The sequence below is a fragment of the Odontesthes bonariensis genome, chromosome 16 (genome assembly GCF_027942865.1).
Source record: "Odontesthes bonariensis isolate fOdoBon6 chromosome 16, fOdoBon6.hap1, whole genome shotgun sequence".
Classification (NCBI taxonomy): Eukaryota; Metazoa; Chordata; class Actinopteri; order Atheriniformes; family Atherinopsidae; genus Odontesthes; species Odontesthes bonariensis.
In genome coordinates, this window is record NC_134521.1 from 9,152,655 (window position 1) to 9,171,323 (window position 18,669).

The 18,669-nt window shown below is 41.9% G+C and overlaps 1 protein-coding gene across 7 annotated transcripts in view; it reads right to left on the minus strand.

Annotated features, from left to right (window-relative positions):
* The window catches only part of nrxn2a (neurexin 2a), a 179,867-nt gene that overhangs the window by 143,170 nt on the left and 18,028 nt on the right, over positions 1-18,669 (minus strand). For 5 of the 7 annotated variants that reach the window (XM_075487682.1, XM_075487679.1, XM_075487681.1 and 2 more), the window contains exons 2-5: positions 8,706-9,782; positions 7,064-7,084; positions 2,092-2,121; positions 1,836-1,847 (exon numbers count right to left, since the gene is read on the minus strand). In XM_075487682.1, coding sequence (XP_075343797.1) covers positions 1,836-1,847; positions 2,092-2,121; positions 7,064-7,084; positions 8,706-9,408 — 766 coding nt within the window. In that variant the 5' untranslated portion in view covers positions 9,409-9,782. Of the gene's footprint in view, positions 1-1,835; positions 1,848-2,091; positions 2,122-3,915; positions 5,427-7,063; positions 7,085-8,705; positions 9,783-18,669 lie in introns of those variants that run through there. The other 2 variants (XM_075487680.1, XM_075487683.1) reach the window with 2 other exon arrangements.

Genomic DNA, 18,669 nt, shown 5'->3' on the forward strand with positions numbered 1-18,669 from the left:
TCTCTGATGTACTGAATATTTGATACAGCGACGTCACTCTAATAAAGCAGACATTATTAATCATTGTACAGCCGAGGCAATGGTGGCAGGCAGCGTACCCAACTGCATTCCCACGGGCCTAATAAAGACTAATTACAACCTCTAAAACATGCAAAGTTTTTGCTGCAGAGTGAATAAACAAAGACTCCAGACCTTAATCTATAATGCCACAGTCATGTAAAGCCTAAAGCTGCATCATTTGTAGTTGCTGATAACCCGCTGTAATGATTGTGTGAAGTCTCCACCGAAGCCTTTGCGTCTACTCTAAATTGTCTTGACATCAGTTCAACACAGAAAATGAACATGGGGAACGCTCGGGGTGCTGAGACACACCTTCTCCATTCAGAGGAAGTGTGAATAACAGGAGACGACAGACGAAGCTATTTCAGTTCCACAGCTGTAGATTATTCACAATCATTACTCGGGATAGACTGGGCTGAAAAAAATAAAATAGATCTGAGAAAAAGTCACTGACGCAGGAGCTGTAATAATAACCCCATGTTTCTCTGGTCAGATAAGTCATTTTCTTGAGGACTTGTGTATTATTCTGTCAGAATAGGTCATCAGAGCTATGTCTCAAGGAGGTTTAGAGACGATTGCCATGGCGACAGGATGAAGGCCGTCCTCTCGATTTCACTGCACGTGCTGGGAAATACCAAGTATGCATACATACATACAGCTGACTTCATCAGGGCTGACGTCACCCTTACAGTCAGTCAAAGTCACTTTTTTTTGTCCGTGAATATCCGGAAATACTTTGTCTACTTTTGCATTACAGTGCAAACATCTATATTTTCTAGGGCTGGGCAACGATTAACATTTTTAATCTAATTAATCGCACGATTTCCCTGATTAATCACGATTAATCGCATTTGTACGCAAAATCCCAAAATGAATTCAAAAGTAGTGTATAGCTTTTAGCATTTAGTTTTATTTTAAATGTGCTGCCATATGAATGAAAGTGCCATAACATTTGTTGTGCAAACACACTTTTAACATCAGCATCTTTCTGTAGTTTTTATGTAGAAGCCTCGCTCCACTGTCTGTTTCCTTGAATGACTTGCTGCTATCAGTTGTGTGTGTTTGCCTTTAAGTGATATTTTAGACTGGAACTACTACGCTGAGAAGACAATTCAACTTGGCTGTAAATGCGGGAGTTTTTTTAAAATTTATTTTGAAATACATGCTTTTATGTTGAAACAAGTTAAACAGGAAGTAGCGCCGGTTAGCTCCGTGAGCTTCACACTTGTAACGGTGATGTTATCTGCTGGTTTATCTTTATTTTATCACTCCATGCTTCGTGGTGTTTGCTGTAACTGTGTGAATGTGATGCATTCAACAGACTTTTACAATAATAAAACCTGCGTTAATGCGCGATAAAATATTTATCGGCGTTAAATAATTAACAAGTTAACGCGATAATAACGAGTTAACTCGCCCAGCCCTAATATTTTCATTTCAATGTTCATCAGATGGAGAAAAATAAGCATGTGTGAATTACTGAGCTGCAAGCTCTTTATTAGCACAACAAAGTGCAATCTCTCTGCCATCAATTCCCCAATGCAATGATAATACATTCAAATCTGTATTGTTTCAACAATGCAAATAATAAATAAAGATGCAAAACAGATTCATAATGACTGTTTACAGGGAGTGTAAAGTGTAGGCTGCTTCCTGTGGAGACCTGCCGGATACCTCATACACCAGATACCTTTACTCTTCATTACTGTAACCTTTTTCCTTTGAAAACACCATGAAACCAAACCGAAGAGATGCTATGAGCATAGATTCATTACCTTGGCGAAAAACTGCAGAGGTCAAAGGTTGATGTTCCAGTAGCTCAGTCAGTGGTCAGGACAAGGGTTTGACGGACAAAAATTGAGTGAATAGTGAGCATAATATGAGAGGAAGCAAAAATAAATAGGCAAGTATATGGAAAAAAAAGAGGAGAGGAAATATTAGTGCAGCACAGTTAACTGAATGATCTCAGGGGGGGGAGGGAAATGTGTTCAGGTGGCTGGGAGGGGAAAAGCAAACCAATAGACCCCATACCTTGGCGGTTTAACATCAGGTGCGCCAGACCTTGAGGGAAAGAACAGAAAAAAGGATACGAAAACAGGAAGTTCATAAAGAGGTTTGGGAGAACAAAAGCATTGTCACAATGTTGGACTGCAGTTTGTGACAGACATCCTGGGGTAGGTACGGATGTCAAAGTTTGAACTAAAATATAAAGGGGAAATCAAACTCAAACAGACAAACATCTCCGGGGAGGAAAGGGGGAGGCAAGGAGAGAAAAAAACATCTTGAACGGTGCAACCCTCACAGGTGGTTGCTCACACAGATGCTTTTTTCTAATGGAACACATATTGTATGTTTACTTGATGCAGACAGTTTGAGATGTATCAGGTAGACGTAGAACCTGCTTTTAATTGGAAACGGACGCGCGGTGAAGCTAGTTTTCTACCATCTTTAATGTAGCTCTATGTGCTTTCCAGCTCGTCCCCGTTGCTCTACTCGCGGTTGTTTTCTGTATGCGAAGCTTTCAGCCAACCCAGCCCAGCACGTTTAGCCTTCTTTGTGGCAGAAGTGTATGAAAAGGGCTGAAACGGCACCATTCCTTATCCCTTATATCTTTAGTAGCTTGCACTCACTCTTTCTCAAAGGACTCACCTTCTTTTTACAGTAAAAGGGTTAGCTGGACACTGCGGTAGTTGTGCTGAACAGGAGTCAACTGCATTGATCAACCCAACAAGGCTTTATTCTTAAGTGAATCTTAAAGGATAAGAAAGATGGAACACGGGATATATTCGTGCAGAACCGATAAAGCCTTGCAATAACTGACATATCTTGCATGTTTCCTACCTCACAAAAGAAAACTGGTACGAGCTGTGAATGCAAAATGAAAATGCATCTCATTACAGATGACAATGTATAGAAGCTCTGCAGGTTGGGCTGTGAATGCTGCAGCCGTGCTGTATTCAATCTGTCCTATGCTGAGCAAATACAGTGAAATATAGACAAATATCTCAATAGGTATGCCAGAAATGGTATGGTGCGGCTCTCCTGCTTCTCCCGTGGGAATGACACTATGCAACACTTTTGCTGTGCATGTGAGTCCCACCGTGGCAGCCAGCACAAACAGCTCTCATCAGAGCATCGACACTCTGAGACACTCGCTCTGTGCCTGTCCCACTTCAGCCACTAGCTGCAGCCTTATGCAGGGGCAGGTCACTGTTGCACGAATCTGTTCACATGTATCACTGAACAAAGGTATTAATGCCGCAACTGTGCAAGTGTGGAATGGACATGATTACCCCTGGGAGGGTCCCTGCCTGCCAACACGGAGGCTTTTGATAGAGTGTTCTATTGCAAAGCCAATGAGTGAGTCTCTGCTCACACTCAGGATTCATCCACAGTCCGTTCTGCAGAGCAGACAAAGAGCTGCTGTGTGCGCCCACACTGCTGCTGCGAGGGAATCCACATGACAGGCCGACGTGTGCATCCACTCAAGGTGGAGTCGGAAGTTTCTTCTTTTTCTACTTTTTCCCATGAACCTCAGAGATGTAAAATCTCACAATTTACCAATCCGTGTTCCCTTATTTACGCTTACCAAACAGAAACTGCGAATGAACAAAAATAGATCCAATTTTGGGTTGAACATGGGTTCAAACAGCATCATTTTCCACCTCTAATCTGTTACCTGCACAACACCAGAGCATTTCCTCTCTTCATCAAAAACCGCCATTAAAGAACACCTTGTAGGTTTCTCAGAGGCTGAATATGTTGAGATTGCACCTATCTGTCATTCACAGAAATGTAAAATATGATGTTTGTGGCCATGCACAACATGAATAACACCAACTATCTCATTCTCACCTGCTGTTGGATGTTGGCAGATGTGAAAGGAGTCAGATAACGGCAGCATGTCTCCTCTTTGCCCATCTCTCTGTTCTGAAGCTGGACAAAAGTAACTTTAACCTTAACATCTATCTGCTACGATGACTCCACACACCACAAATCTTTATCTAGCCTGTGAGTGACTGACTACTGGAACAACAGATGCCTCGGTCAACATAGCCTTCTTTTATAATGCGTGTACTTCCAAAGACTTGACGAAAAGTGGATTAGGAATGGTGTCGTTCCTGCCCTTTTATACTGGCACCTAACTACTGAATATATGCATCCTACTCGCCTTTGCTTTCCACCCAAATCTCAGTGAGTGGAGAGGCAGAGATAACTGGCTCAGACCTGTTTTAGGGGGGGGACAGGCTGCATGGAAATAAGATGCTCTTCCCACCAGTAATCTGCTAGCTTTCTTCTTTTAAATGAGAGAGGAGCTAAACGGCTAACGGATTCTTTTTAGTCGGCTTTGTTATAAAACCAAATGCATTTTTATCATGAGAAACCAGAACAAACTGAATTAGTGAGGGATGTAAAATAGCTGGTTTGCTTAATAAATGTTATTGATCTTCATCTTTACGCCCCATAAGGGGTCAGTAGTGAGGAGTTTACTGTACTTAGACGCCCTTTAACCCATCTATACTGATATCTATAACATTAAAAACAGTAGACTGAGCAACCCTAACCCAGGCTGCAGGGAGAGAGATGAATGTTTGAATCCATAGAGCACTGAATTAACCCTTATTCTCAGTCTATTTCTTTTTAACAGATCTTATCAGATTTTACAAGGCAGATACAAAACGAGCGTTTAGAATTACCTTGAATTATTCCAGGCAGTAAGGGAACTTGGAGAATGTCTAAACATCTGAGTATGAAATTAAGCGGAGGAGATTTTTCTTTTTTTATTGAGGTGGGAAGGCTGGTCCAAGTAAAAATAGCTATTGATTCCGCTTCTCTGTTTCCTTGTGGTCGTATTATTACTCCTGCGGAAATACCTCTAAAAGGATTAATGCAGCTACCTCTGAAGGTTCAACCCGTTAAAGTTTAAAACAGCTGCCAATGTTTAAGAACCTCTCCGGCGTTATTATGACATTCATGAGCAGGCAAATTTGTTTTCCTGAGAAAAGTACAGTGTAAAGGGTGGCTGTTGTGATGAGGGATTAGACCAAGGTCACTGCTGCTGAAAGAAGCAGGCCCATCAGGACCAGCGGCGTCCTTTCTTCCCAAACATTCCTGCGCTTACCCTCCTTAGCGTGTCGTTAGCGTGTGCTTACACGTGAACATCTGACGGAAAAATCCAAACAGTGACAAGTTTGTGTGTGCTGTAGGTTTTTCTCTCCATGTTGGAGCGATTTTTTTCTCTGGCTCCGCATCGGCCTTGTGAGGTGGCTGCTCTTATCTCTTGTTTGCAGACCTCAGAAAGCGTCAGAGGAAGCTGCACTGTTTTGCCATCCGAGCGTGCCCCACTGTGGCCTTTGTCCGCGCAGATCAATGCGAGCCCACGTTGCTGCATACTGTAAATGAACAACTCAAAAGACTCACCTGCTGGGCCAAAGGTTTTCAGCAGCTTAAGGCAGTTCCTCAGACAAATAAAAAAGATTATTCCTGCACCACTTAGAACACACAGCCAGGACCAAATATAGCATTTGGGTTACCATCTTTGTCATCTCTGGGGGAGAGTAGGCGATTTTAGGTAACACGTATTAGTCTGTTTCAGCTGATGCAAGGGCAACAGAGGAGAGGCACGCTGCCGAACAGCACATGGAGTGGTATGAAGGACAGAAAAAGAGGCTTCTGGTGGCTGCAATTTTCCTGTTGTCATTGTTGCTTTCATGCATTCTGCATTGGGGATTGTCCCAGTGTCGAGCTTTAATCCAATAAACATTCTGAAGTGCTCTCTTTGCAGCATGTCATTTAATAATGCTTGCGTATTTGCTGTAAGCATAGCCCTGGCGTCTCTGCTTACACTGAGAATGATTAATGCTTGCTTCTGGAAACTGTGCGGACATGAAACCGGTTAACCGTTTCTGAAAGGAAAAAAACGTACACCTAATACATACATCTAAGAGCAATAAGCTCTGCAAACCTATATAAAAGGAAGCTGCACGTCTGATTTTGGTGTAGCCTGCATGACCGAGTCAGGACTGAGTATGTAGCATGAAGACGATATCATTGTGCAGTCCTCACTATATTCTGCTGTCACATGCCAAATGTGAGAGTCGGAGGCGGAGCCACAGAGAACAGGTGTGTGTGTGTGGCTGTGCATCCTGTGTCAGTAACAGTGATTTATAATGTGCAGCGGTGCAGCACACCTTGTGCTGGTCTCCTGAGCCTGTCGGCTGCCCTTTCGCCACGACCAGCAGTCCTTACTGGGGAGATGGATGCGTCGCTCTGATGCCGACTAAACAAATCTCCCACCTCGTGTTCAATCTTCATTTCGAGCTCGGCGTGCGCGCCCTCATTACAAACCGAGCTTGTTTAACTGTAGGCAGTTTGAAATTAAGAGAGATGTGCCTCTTTGTGTCAAAGGATATCTTTTTTTTTTCTACCCCCTCATGAAGAAGACCACCATCACTGCGAATCTGATTATAATATGTTGAACGTTGAGGTCCCGGCGATCAGTCATGTTGTGCCAGAGGGGCTCATGCCATCATGCTTGAATTTAAAGCGCACGTCGACCTTAGTGCGAAATGACATATACGACTAAGTAGACCTAATGACAGTAATTTAGTTTGGAAAAACCCGAGTGGAAGCAGAATTCATAAACAGCTCTATGCTGCTATTTCTTCTGTCGTGCAGTGTATAAATTCTACTCATATTGTGTGACACCCACGCACTCTGCAGACCTTTAGTCACCTTGAGCACACTTATTATACATACAACGAGCGTTCAGCACATTAGGCACTTTTCCCTTTGCGACCTCGTGACCAGTGACAGAACATCTCTGTTCAGCTTAATTTGTTGGATGTCGGAACTGCAGTCCAAACTGACAATAACAACCTCATAATAACCAAGCACACTCTCTCACACACTGATGCTGCGCTGATATCCTTTGCAAGTAGGAGCAGCAGCGTAAACTGAACAGTGTTCCTCGTTACGTTCTTTATCTACTGCATTGTCTTACCTTGCACTTCTCTCTGGATAGCTGCAGGGAAGGAGAGAAAAACACACTTTTGAATATCAGAATATAGGTTTCTGTATCTGGAAGGATTTTTCTTGTTGTCATTCTATTCAGCACTTACATGAGAAGGAATTAAACCTACAACTCAGACCTGGTAAAAGGCCACTAAAACAGACATTAGTAAGGTACAAATAAAAAAACTAGGGCTGGGCAACGATTAAAATGTTTAATCTAATTAATCACATGATTTCCCTGATTAATCGCATTTGTATGCAAAATCCAAAAATGAATTCAAAAGTATTGTATAGCTTTTAGCATTTAGTTTTATTTTAAATGTGCTGCCATATGAATGAAAGTGCCATAACATTTGTTGTGCAAACACACTGTTAACATCAGCATCTTTCTGTAGTTTTTATGTAGAAGCCTCGCTCCACTGTCTGTTTCCTTGAATGACTTGCTGCTATCAGTTGTGTGTTTTGCCTTTAAGTGATATTTTAGACTGGAACTACTACGCTGAGAAGACAATTCAACTTGGCTGTAAATGCAGGAGTTTTTTTTTCAATTTATTTTGAAATACGTGCTTTTATGTTGAAACAAGTAAAACAGGAAGTAGTGCCGGTTAGCTCCGTGAGCTTCACACAGAGACCGAGGAGCACCTGTAGCGGTAATGTTACCTGCTAGTTTATTTTTATTTTATTACTCCAAGCTCCATGCTGTGTGAATGTGATTCATTCAACATAGAATTCGACTTTGACAATAATAAAACCTGCGTTAATGCGCGATAAAATATTTATCTGCGTTAAATAATTAACGAGTTAACGTGATAATAACGAGTTAACTCGCCCAGCCCTAACAAAAAGTAACTAAACAAATGGCTATGCAGTGTTTTTCTGGAACAACATGCATGCTGACTGACCTTCTGTCCTTAAGCTTAAAGTACAACACAATGAACCACATTTTTTGCATTCTGTGTGACATCATCAGAAAGATGAGAAGTGTTTATCAGAGTGGAAAATATAATCTGTAGCTGCACTGTGTGAGTTTTAAAGTTCAACTTATGACATTGATTTATTTTTGTTGTTGTTGTTTTTGCACATATTCAATAAATAAACAGCTACCACATTAGAAAGATGGCCTCTAAGTGCTGCTGTAGCATTGCTGTTAGGTGGGCTTTATTGATTATCCACCAGAGCTCAGTCAAGGTACAGACTACATGTTTAGAACGGGATATTAATAACACAGCTGAAGCATTAATAAGTCACACGTTTGCTGTAGCCGAGTTAAAGTACAGTAAAATGGCATTTTGAGATCATTCTCAAACACTTTATCAAACATTTATGCCTATTAGAATTAAAATAATGAATTTATTTGATCCTTGAGTGTTAATTAAATGCAATTTTCAAACAGTTGTTCTGCTTGGCCATTTGGTTACAGCAGCTACTGTTTGCTAGCTTTGAACAGATGGTTTATGAGTGTGGGACACATTATTTGCTCATACTCTTCCTTATTTCTACTATTGTTCAACTGCATTGTGTTACCTTTTGTTTGCCTGAGCTCAGAAACTCTAAACCACTTCTGTCCCCATCAAAACAAAATGTGCACGGCCGTGTTTGCAGTGCACACAGAAGCATGGTGCTTTCCTCACCTTCGTGGCAGTACCTTCCCCTGTAGCTGGTGTTGATACAGTCGCAGAGGACCTCTCCTTGGCTGACAGAACAAAGGCCTTTGTTGCTGCAGGGAGAGTGTGTGTCACATATGTACTCCAGATCATTATGCACAGCTTGGCCGTCCAGCAGTATTGGTAGAGCATCCCCCACTTTCAGATTGGTTATGAAGCCCTGGAACGGCGGCTCGTATTTAACGGTACTGGAAGTCAGTGCAGAGAGACGCACGTCAGGTGAGATCCCCCCAACAAAGAGGTCGCTGTCCACCGCCATCTCTTTCCTCTTGGACTTCACCTCCGCCACCTTCTCTTCGTTGTCCACGACCAGTCTGGTCTCCCTGTAGTTACGAGCGAGGAGGACTCTGTGCCAGCGGTAGTCGTTGATGCGCGTCTCCGTGAGCACGGAGGCCGGTTCTGCACAATGGATGGTGAAGAGCATCTGGAGCCTCCCATCCGCTATCAGAAGCTCGAAGAAGTCGCAGTTGCCCCCATCATCCAGATAGAGCACCAGGGCTTTGCTGAGGTTGGTTTTCAGAACGAAGCTGAGCTCACCTGTCGTCTTTGCGTCCCACGGGCCGTATCGGGTCCACTGACCGGGCACGCCCTCATATTCTAAAGCTAATCCTGTTAGCACCAACCCCGCCAAAAACAAAATCCAGGAAAGCTTAACTTTACAGCTGCCCATGATGGTCACTATCTGCTATCTACAGCTGGCTCCAGTTCTATCGAGAAATGTTATCGAGTGTTTAAAATGGTTTTCTTAACACGGTAAAATGTGCAGAGATCAGACTGCACGTGCAGTACAGGAGTTTGCTTAGCTTTGACTGTCTATCCTGACTCTCTTTGCCATCTCTTAGCCTCACAGAATGCTTTGCATCTACTTTGGATCGGCCGAGCAAGAGAACAAACAATACAACTGATCCACAATACTGTGTGCTTCCTCGTCTTCGCCATCCAGTGTCTTGGCCTCCATCCAGCGCTGCTGCTATCAGTTCTCCATGGGTCGGCTAGGCACGCAGCCCAGGTACATTCTGCACTCCTGTCAGCATCCCCAGTATCCTGAGACATGAAAGAAGAGTGCGTAATGAATAGCTGGAAGCATTACGATCCGCTGATTGCACAAAAGGTAAATAATCTGCATTCATTAGGAATAACTTGGCAAATAAATAACAAAGTCTAACAAATCATTAAGGAGGGAATTATGGAAATGAGAGGGATTGATTTGAAAAATCATTTCTAAAAATGACAACTATCATAAAAGATTTTTGGCAACAGGGCCTCAACCGTGGGCTTAGCAACAAGAACACCCCAAAAAGATGTCTTGGCACAACCTGCTTCCTCACTAACTTCAGTGGTGTTGAGCCCCTTCAGCCCCTTCAGCCCCTTCAGCCCCTTCAGCCCTCAGCTCTCCCCAGACTCAAACTGAGATGTTACAGACGAGCATCCAGGCAGGCAGAAAGCCGGGAGTGTTGAAAAGGAGGAGGTTTATGTCACGAAGAAACAAGCAAAAAAATATATATAAACGAGAAAATCAATACTTTGTGACAACAAAAGAGGGCGTGTCTGACAGGCTTAAGGACACACGCAGAGTTATGCGCCAGCCTTTGGGTGACCTGGGAGCCTGCAGTGACTCATGAATACCACTCAGGCTAAAGATGCTCTCTGACTCAAACGTTAGCTCTCAAACTGCACAATTTCTGAGGGATGAAGTTTGTATTCAAACACTAAAGATGGCCTTTGCTTTTTCTTGTTGTTACCCAACAGAAAGCATAGTATAGTCTGTGTACACGCACCTTAATATAGCTCATATGTTGCCCAAAAACACGCTGTATTATAAACACAAAAGAGCGATCCAGTCATGTGATCCACACCAGAATCAGCCACCACAATTCGTTACATGTTGAAGCTGTAGATCTTTAGGCAGAATGATTCTCCTCTTAACATTAACAAAGTCACCCGGTCTCCTCAGAATATGAGAGCAATCCGCGGCAGCTCTTTACATCTGAGGTCCTGATCCACTTGGATCCAATCAATCAGTCTTCAGCTAACACAGATGGCTGTCAATAATTTGTGGAGTTAAGCTCAAGGGTTCGCAGCTACACCGAAAAATACAAGAGATATTTTTCTGAAAGCTAAAAGCTTTGCGACGTTGAACCGAGCTCTCGGTTTTTCAGACATTTGTCGGCGAGGGGCATCTTATGCAAGTTTGGCCCAATTACATCCCTTCCACAAAGAGAAGCATCACATGTGGAAGCCTGATGGAAAATACAGCCTCTGCTGGGCATCCTACTGATTGGGGCCTGCCGCAGTCGCATTTATTTGCTAAAGGTAGATGTCACAAGACAGGATTTATCACAGCAGATAAATCAGAGTATCAGAGGGCTGCAGGCTGGAAGAAAAGCCCTCTGATAGACGGGTTTATCATGGGAATAGCTGCGTGGTGGAAGGTCATAGAAACTGCCACTTTCCTCAGAGGATGAATTGCAGTTTTCCAGGGTCAGGTATGATGCGTAAAATGCTTCTCAGGTTCTGCCCGGGGTTGCGTGATCAGCTGCAGTTGGACGGTACTTTTGTAGTTTTCATACAATAACGGATTTTCAGCAGATCGCATGAACACTTATTAGTAATAATAATTAATGAAGGTCTCACTGGAGTTGAGCTGATATGAAGTGTTTTGTTTACGTCTCTTTTCTGCTTCTGCATCTGTGTTATCTTTGAAATTTCCAGCGTTTCCTGTAGAGATAACTCTGCCTTTTTTCTACACAGTTTTATCAAGACCGAGGCTAACGCAGACGGTGGGATGTAACATACGAAGGCTTATTTCCCACTTGAGCTCTGAGATGCAAGTCAGGCAATGTCATTTCTCTGCACTGGAAGAAAAAGACTTTAAATGTATGAAATCATTTGTTTATTATTATACTTTAATCTCCTACTAACAGATTTCTAAAGGCTCTAATGAGCTCTACTAAAGTGGCAGTAATGAACCGTTAACAGTCAACAGTTCTGCTTTAGTCCTGACCAGAGGTGGGTAGTAACGAGTGATATTTACTCCGTTACATTTACTAGAGTAAGTTTTTGAAAACATTATACTTCTAGGAGTAGTTTTAAATCACTATACTTTTTACTTTTACTTGAGTAGATTTGTGCAGCAGAAACTGTCCTCTTACTCCGCTACATTAGGCTACAATGTGCTGGTTACTTTTCTTCTTACCTTTTTGGTATTCTACGCCTCGTTATTTTTATCCCCCCGTGTACGCCTCATTATAATGTTTTATTCTGACAGAGAGAGAGAGACTTCCGCCAAAGGCTCTACCACCTGACTGTGTTCCACCAATCAAACGTAGCCATGCAGTCTGGTCACGTGACCATACTCAATCTCAGCGGCGGGACGGGTTAGCTTTACAGTTTACAGTCGTAGCAAACAAACAAAGAAACAGATGAAAAATGTCAGAATCAACGGTGGGAAATGAAGACACAGACGAGGCCTCATACTGAAAGCATGTTTACCTTACAAAGAGTGCAAAACAGCAGCTGCATTATGTGTCTTCTGTGTCAACCAAAACAAACGCACATTTCAGCAGAAACTCAACATCTAACTTGAGGAAACATGTAGCGGTAAGTTTCCTAAACTCGTTTTTTTCCCCCCATGGATAGATGAATGTTTGTTTTTTAGGTTACATATGTTTTAAACATTTCCTAAGTCTCTTTTATGTTTTATTGAAGTTCTTGAATTTACCTGGATTATTTTGATTTAAGCTATTTTGTAATTAATTAAATCATTTTAATTCATTTTATTAATTGGATGAACTCTAATTTGCCTAAAGATGATTATTTAGTATTTTTGTCTGTCTGATTGAATGCTTGTGTTAACAAATAAATCAGACGTTACTCAACAGTTACTCAGTACTTGAGTAGTTTTTTCTCTTACTCAAGTAATTATTTGGATGACTACTTTTTACTTGAGTACAATTTTTGGCTGCTCTACCCACCTCAGGTCCTGACTTTATAAAACTTCTGTGTGACTTTATGTAAGAGATCTCAAACTGGGGATCTTGGTGCCTATGAATCAGGGTCAGCCACTCCCCTAATAAACTGGTCTACCAATGTTTATGTAAGATATTTACAGGCTTCCTATACATCCAATAGCTTTCATCACTGGTTAACATGCACTTTTTCATTTAAAGCAGCAAAGGCAATTACACACCACGGCCAGAAATTGATCTAGGGGCCACCTGGGGTTGTAAAGTTAATCTCATTTAAGTGGAGGCCTTTGCCAACCCCAACAGCACAACCGAGCGCACGTCTGTCCTCAGACACGAGAGAAGGCCTACGATGATGACTTTAGTCAGGTCTGCACGGCCCCGTTTCAAGCTAATAGTGTAGAACACGATTTTAAAAAGCAGCGATTGGGTGCATACATGTAAATTTGACAAGCAGAGTTTATTTAAATGTATTTTATACCATCCTTCTGTACCTCACTGTACATCCTATTAACTACACATTGATATCAACAGATTATCAACATTATTTGGGATATATAACATGAAAACATTCTTTATATTTAAAAATTTCAATCCCGACCCAGTTTTTTAGGTCTCAACCACACCGGACATTTGGTGTGTTTTAGAGTTTTCTAAAGGACTTTTCAGGTGTTGTGAAAAGCTGACCGTTGCACAGTCCAGAGACTTGATATCACATAAAACTCTCCTGGGGTGCATTCACACTGTTCACTTGACTGTTAATACGAGGCGACAGAAACAGTTAAGCAAAGAATGTAAAACAGTAAAGGCAGCTCGAGAGAGAATTTTAAACCCCGGAAAAGCATCCAGCTCCGCACAGCTGTGCACAGCTGGACTATCATCGTGTAAAAACTGTGGATGAGTCAAATTACATGTGAAAAATGAGATTTTTCCCCTAGATTTACATTTCTTTGTTACTGTGGCATATCAAGCAGTTTTGTTTGTGCTCAGTCCCTGCAAGGCATGAATAAGGAGACATTTTACAAGATGCCCAGGATTCTGCTCTCCCACAAATACCATTTATTGCAGGCCAATGGGACTGGCCACTAAACAAATGAGTTGCAGGGTAGCCACCGAATGCCAATACAACGCTGTCTGCCCGATCGATACGTTCTCTTAAATAGGAGACTTAAGGATCAGCAGGGTTTTCAGGAACGGCATTGTACTGCTGAAAAGCTTCAGCATGGATGAGCTGCTGCTGCTTCCAGGAGTTGGCCTGCAGCTCGGAGGCAGGACAAAGGGATGGACAGCGGGGCCAGAGGTTCAGCAATTACAGACCGCACATGTTTAGACATCACACTGGGCCAACGTTGCAGGGGACGGGACGGCGCCATTTTTCCTGGCTGCCACCAAACAACAGGGGTCACGGCGAATTACCCGGTAACATGTCGGTAAACAAAGTGGCGAAGTTAAAGACTCAGCTGAGTAAAAAAGGTTAATGAGCAAAGCTTCTGAAAATACTAAAAATAACCAGCCCACTAAACTGATAATAAAGATTCCTCCATGTGCAACAGCAGCACACACTCGCAGTGTTCTAATAGTGTTTAAAGTGCATCAGTACGTTTGATTTGATCACATGTGGCGTCTGCGACTGCTTGTCACGGACGCATCTTCCAGCATTGTTATTTAGACAGTGTATGTAGGAGACACAGCTCAGGGTCTTCTCGTCTGGCAGCTTGCCTCTGCTGCATGCATGTCTGTGTTTAATGCTTCAGTAATCTGCAAGCCTACTCAAGTTATTTCTTTTAACCGCAGTTTATCCAAGCACACTAGGCTTCCAGTGAGAAAGACGAATCCAGCATTCGCACCCAATGTACCTCGTGGCTATTTTTCTCGAGCTTTTTAGCTCTGCTCTTTTCATCCATCATTTTTTTCTATTAGAGGAGCAGAGGAGGCTGAATATGCACTCATTCTCCAAATGGGGCCTGCGAGAATACGGCTGCATTTCCAATAGGCCTGCAGGACTGAACCTAAGGAAAACTGCACTCAATATGCACGCCCAATCTACCAGAGGAATGTGTGTGTCACGGGTCTGCGAGCCCAATGCAAGTAATGACTTCCCTTCACACCTCTGTAATCTTTAACTGCCTCAGTCTTAGGGCTCGTAGTCTGATTGATGCCACAGGCAAAAAAATAGGCCATATCTTTGGATATTAATTATCAACATGAATCACAAACATCAAATGAAGAATTCATGGCGTTTTGGCACAGCGCTTGAGTGTGTGTGTGTGTGAGAGAGTTTCCACCAGGAGCCGACGTTCTGGAAACAACCTCTTGTGGGGCAACACACTGACGACTCCTCTTACTCTTAAGCTGGTGTTCTGTGAAAATATAACAGGTGGAAAGCCCAAATCATAGCTGTTAAGATTCACAGTAAGCTAAAAGGAGAATTTCTCTTATGTTTGGGGGGGATGCTGACAGCCGTAAAGCTCTGTGTCTGTTTTAAACTTCTTAAATTACAGTAAGCATTTCTAAGGGTGAAACATCTCATCCTGGAGCATTATAGCAAGAATTATAACTTGTAATAAGAGATGGAATCACTGACTACACAAGTTTGATCGGCCATTTTGGAAAGGAAATGTAATCTGTCTCGGTGTGGAAGACAGATGGACTCGACCTACACATGCTGGGGCAGTTTCTTTGATGCAAACTCTGGACGATCAATGAAAGACTTCTTATGACGTTTGCTGCCTTGGCCCTTTGTCTCAGAGCTCAAATATATTCTAAAGTAGGGCTGGGCAGCGATTAAAATGTTTAATCTAATTAATCTCATGATTTCCCTGATTAATCACAATTAATCGCATTTGTACGCAAAATCCAAAAATGAATCCAAAAGTAGTGTATAGCTTTTAGCATTTAGTTTTATTTGAAATGTGCTGCCATATGAATGAAAGTGCCATAACATTTGTTGTGCAAACACACTTTTAACATCAGCATCTTTCTGTAGTTTTTATGTAGAAGCCTCGCTCCACTGTCTGTTTACTTGAATGACTTGCTGATATCAGTTGTGTGTTTTGCCTTTAAGTGATATTTTAGACTGGAACTACTACGCTGAGAAGACAATTCAACTTGGCAGTGTTTACAGATGACTTTGGTTCTGTCGTCTCCGCCGTCTGGAAGAACCGATGTGGAACACACTTATTGTAAGTCTCTTTGGATAAAAGCGTCTGCAAAATGACGGTAATGTAATGTCATGTAATTTTAAAGTGAAAATGGCCGAGTAAACGTTCCGTACCCTTCTCCGTGTTTGGTGGATCCGCCGATTACTTTCTTTTCCGGTTCCGCAGCAGACAGCAACAGACTTTTACAAAATAAAAGCCTGTGAGCAACAGGCTTTTACAATAATAAAATAAATAATTAAACCTGCGTTAATGCGCAATAAAATATTTATCGGCGTTAAATAATTAACGAGTTAACGCGATAATGACGAGTTAACTCGCCCAGCCCTAATTCTAAACCTTGTATTTTGGTCAGACTTTCATTAATGGGAGAGCTGATGAGAGACAAACATCAGTGTCTGTCTGTTTGCATGTTGCAGGAGTTACTTAAAGGTAGGGTAGGAGATCCTGGATTTTGAGTCCAGCGAAGCTGCATTTTGAAAATACACCGGTAAAAAGTCCCAACCCTTTTCTTCACTTTCCCCCGAAGGCACGCCTCTATAGAGTACATGAACGCGCACGAGCACGAAGGTGCACGAGCGCTGTTCTGACAGCAAGCATCGATCGTTGCCGTATTTAGTATTTAGTATATAGTTTATGCTAACTATACGTTTAATAATGCTAGGTGCTAGCCAAGCTGGCTCTAGTTTAGCTTCCTGCCAAGCTTCTGGACGCGTAATTGTTCACGGAGCAGGGTACGCGCACGGGGGGGGGGGGGAGCAGATTGCAGTTTGATAGACGGCATCAGAATCCAATCATTGTGAACGGTCCGTTCACAATGATTGGATACTGTTTTTCCTAGATTGTACGTTCTAGAGGCCACTAAAACTTTTCATATTTGTGTCAAAACTTTTAATTAATTGGTTGCAATGGGGGTGTGAAGAGTATTTCAAGCAATATGTAAAAAAATGTTCCAGAAAAAGATCCCCTACCCCGCCTTTAATGCGACAGTAGTTTCTTCTTTAGACACATATTTACAGCTTTGTTCGCATAGGGACGTGTTTTCTAAGGTCTATTGTTCACACCCAGAGATGATACATCACAATCTTTAGGCTTCTGCCACTGCAACACAGCTGTATGCACTCAGAACCAGCTTACAGCATTGTGTCTGTACTTAAAGAATTAGAAGGACAGTCTACTGAAAACAAGACCGACGGATTCTGATTGTTGGAAAACACATTTTTTGATATATGCTAACGTGAGTACTTCAAAGGAGATACGTGCAAGGTTACACGGATGAATCACACAGAAATCCTGAGTATTAATGCATTTAAATAAAAGCTCTTGGCTGTTGTGGCTATTGGACAAAAAAAAATAAAACTCTAGCTGCACTAAAATCAAGGTTTATTAATAGGATATGCATGCAAATATAAGCGGGAAAAAGGCAGCAGGGGGAGGGGGAAGGGTAGCGCGGCTGTCACTCAGGAGCTGATATTGCCTGGGGAGCTACAGCAAAGTTACAAGGACAGCACCCGCCCTCCACCCTGCAGCACCCAGGATGAAGCCACAGAAGGCTGCTCAGCTGTGTGGGGTCACTCTAACAAGCTGCCACCTCAGTCTGGCCCAGCTGAAGCCTTTTCCTCTGCTTACCAGGCGCCTAAAAATATGGCCTCAGTGAGCTGTTGCTGCTCTGCTTGGAAAGAATTCATCCTGTGTCTGCTGCGGCAGACCAGCCTTCACAAGTACTTCTCTTTCTCTGATTGAATCGTGAGGCATTAAACCCTTTAGATTATTTTAGTGCATATCCCAAATGGCAGCTGTACGTAAGTTCCCCAAGTATTGCTCTTTTAGAAAGTATTCTTATTAACTTTTAACCATTTAAATTATTGCAGTGCTGTACAGCATCTCCTAATCATGATTAAAAAAGGAAAATGGGACATTTCTTTTTCTTTGAGCTCCGTTTGTATATGTACAGGAAGGCACAGCTTGTTTTATCTCGTAAAATTTGTCCACACAGAACCAATATAAGAAACATATTTGTCGGATCGGTCTGTATTACAAGCTTCTCCTGCTACATTTCAAGGCAGAATACATCAAATATTAAAAAAAGGCTGAGTCACTCCTCATATATGCTGAAATCTGTATTGAGTTATGCTTAAATACTTGTTAAATACTCACAATGGGATCCTGACCTGATGGAGCACTTAGTTTCACATTTAATTTCACTTTATTTAGGTCATTGTAAGGAAAACATCAAGCTTTGGGCTGAAAAAACATTCTTTGTCATTATGTCTGTTTGTTTCCAGGGTGATTTAACGCTAAAGGTGACATATTTATTTCATATATACAACTTCTATCCATTAATACTGTTAATACTATATATTTCAGATATTTACATTTTCTTTTATTCTCATTTTGTATTTTTTTATTAATTTTTTTAGTGGTAGCAGGACAAGGAAGAATTTCACTGCACATTGTACTGTGTATGATTGTGTATGTGACAAATAAAACTATCTTGAATCTTGAATCTCTTGAACATTTTTGCAGTGACTATTAAAATTGCCATTCCTGCTCGAACAAATGAACGATTATCCTGTGAGTGGACAGAAAACTATCCCCGTAAAGTCATCTGTGCTAAACAAAGATCAAACGAAGACAACAACCATTAAAAAAATGCAGAATAATTCTGGTGCAGCGAGGCAAGCAACCAGCTAAAGGCAAGAGATCAATGCTTACATCCTGAAAACTCGTTATTATCGCGTTAACTTGTTAATTATTTAACACCATAAATATTTTATCGCAGGTTTTATAATTGTAAAAGTCTGTTGA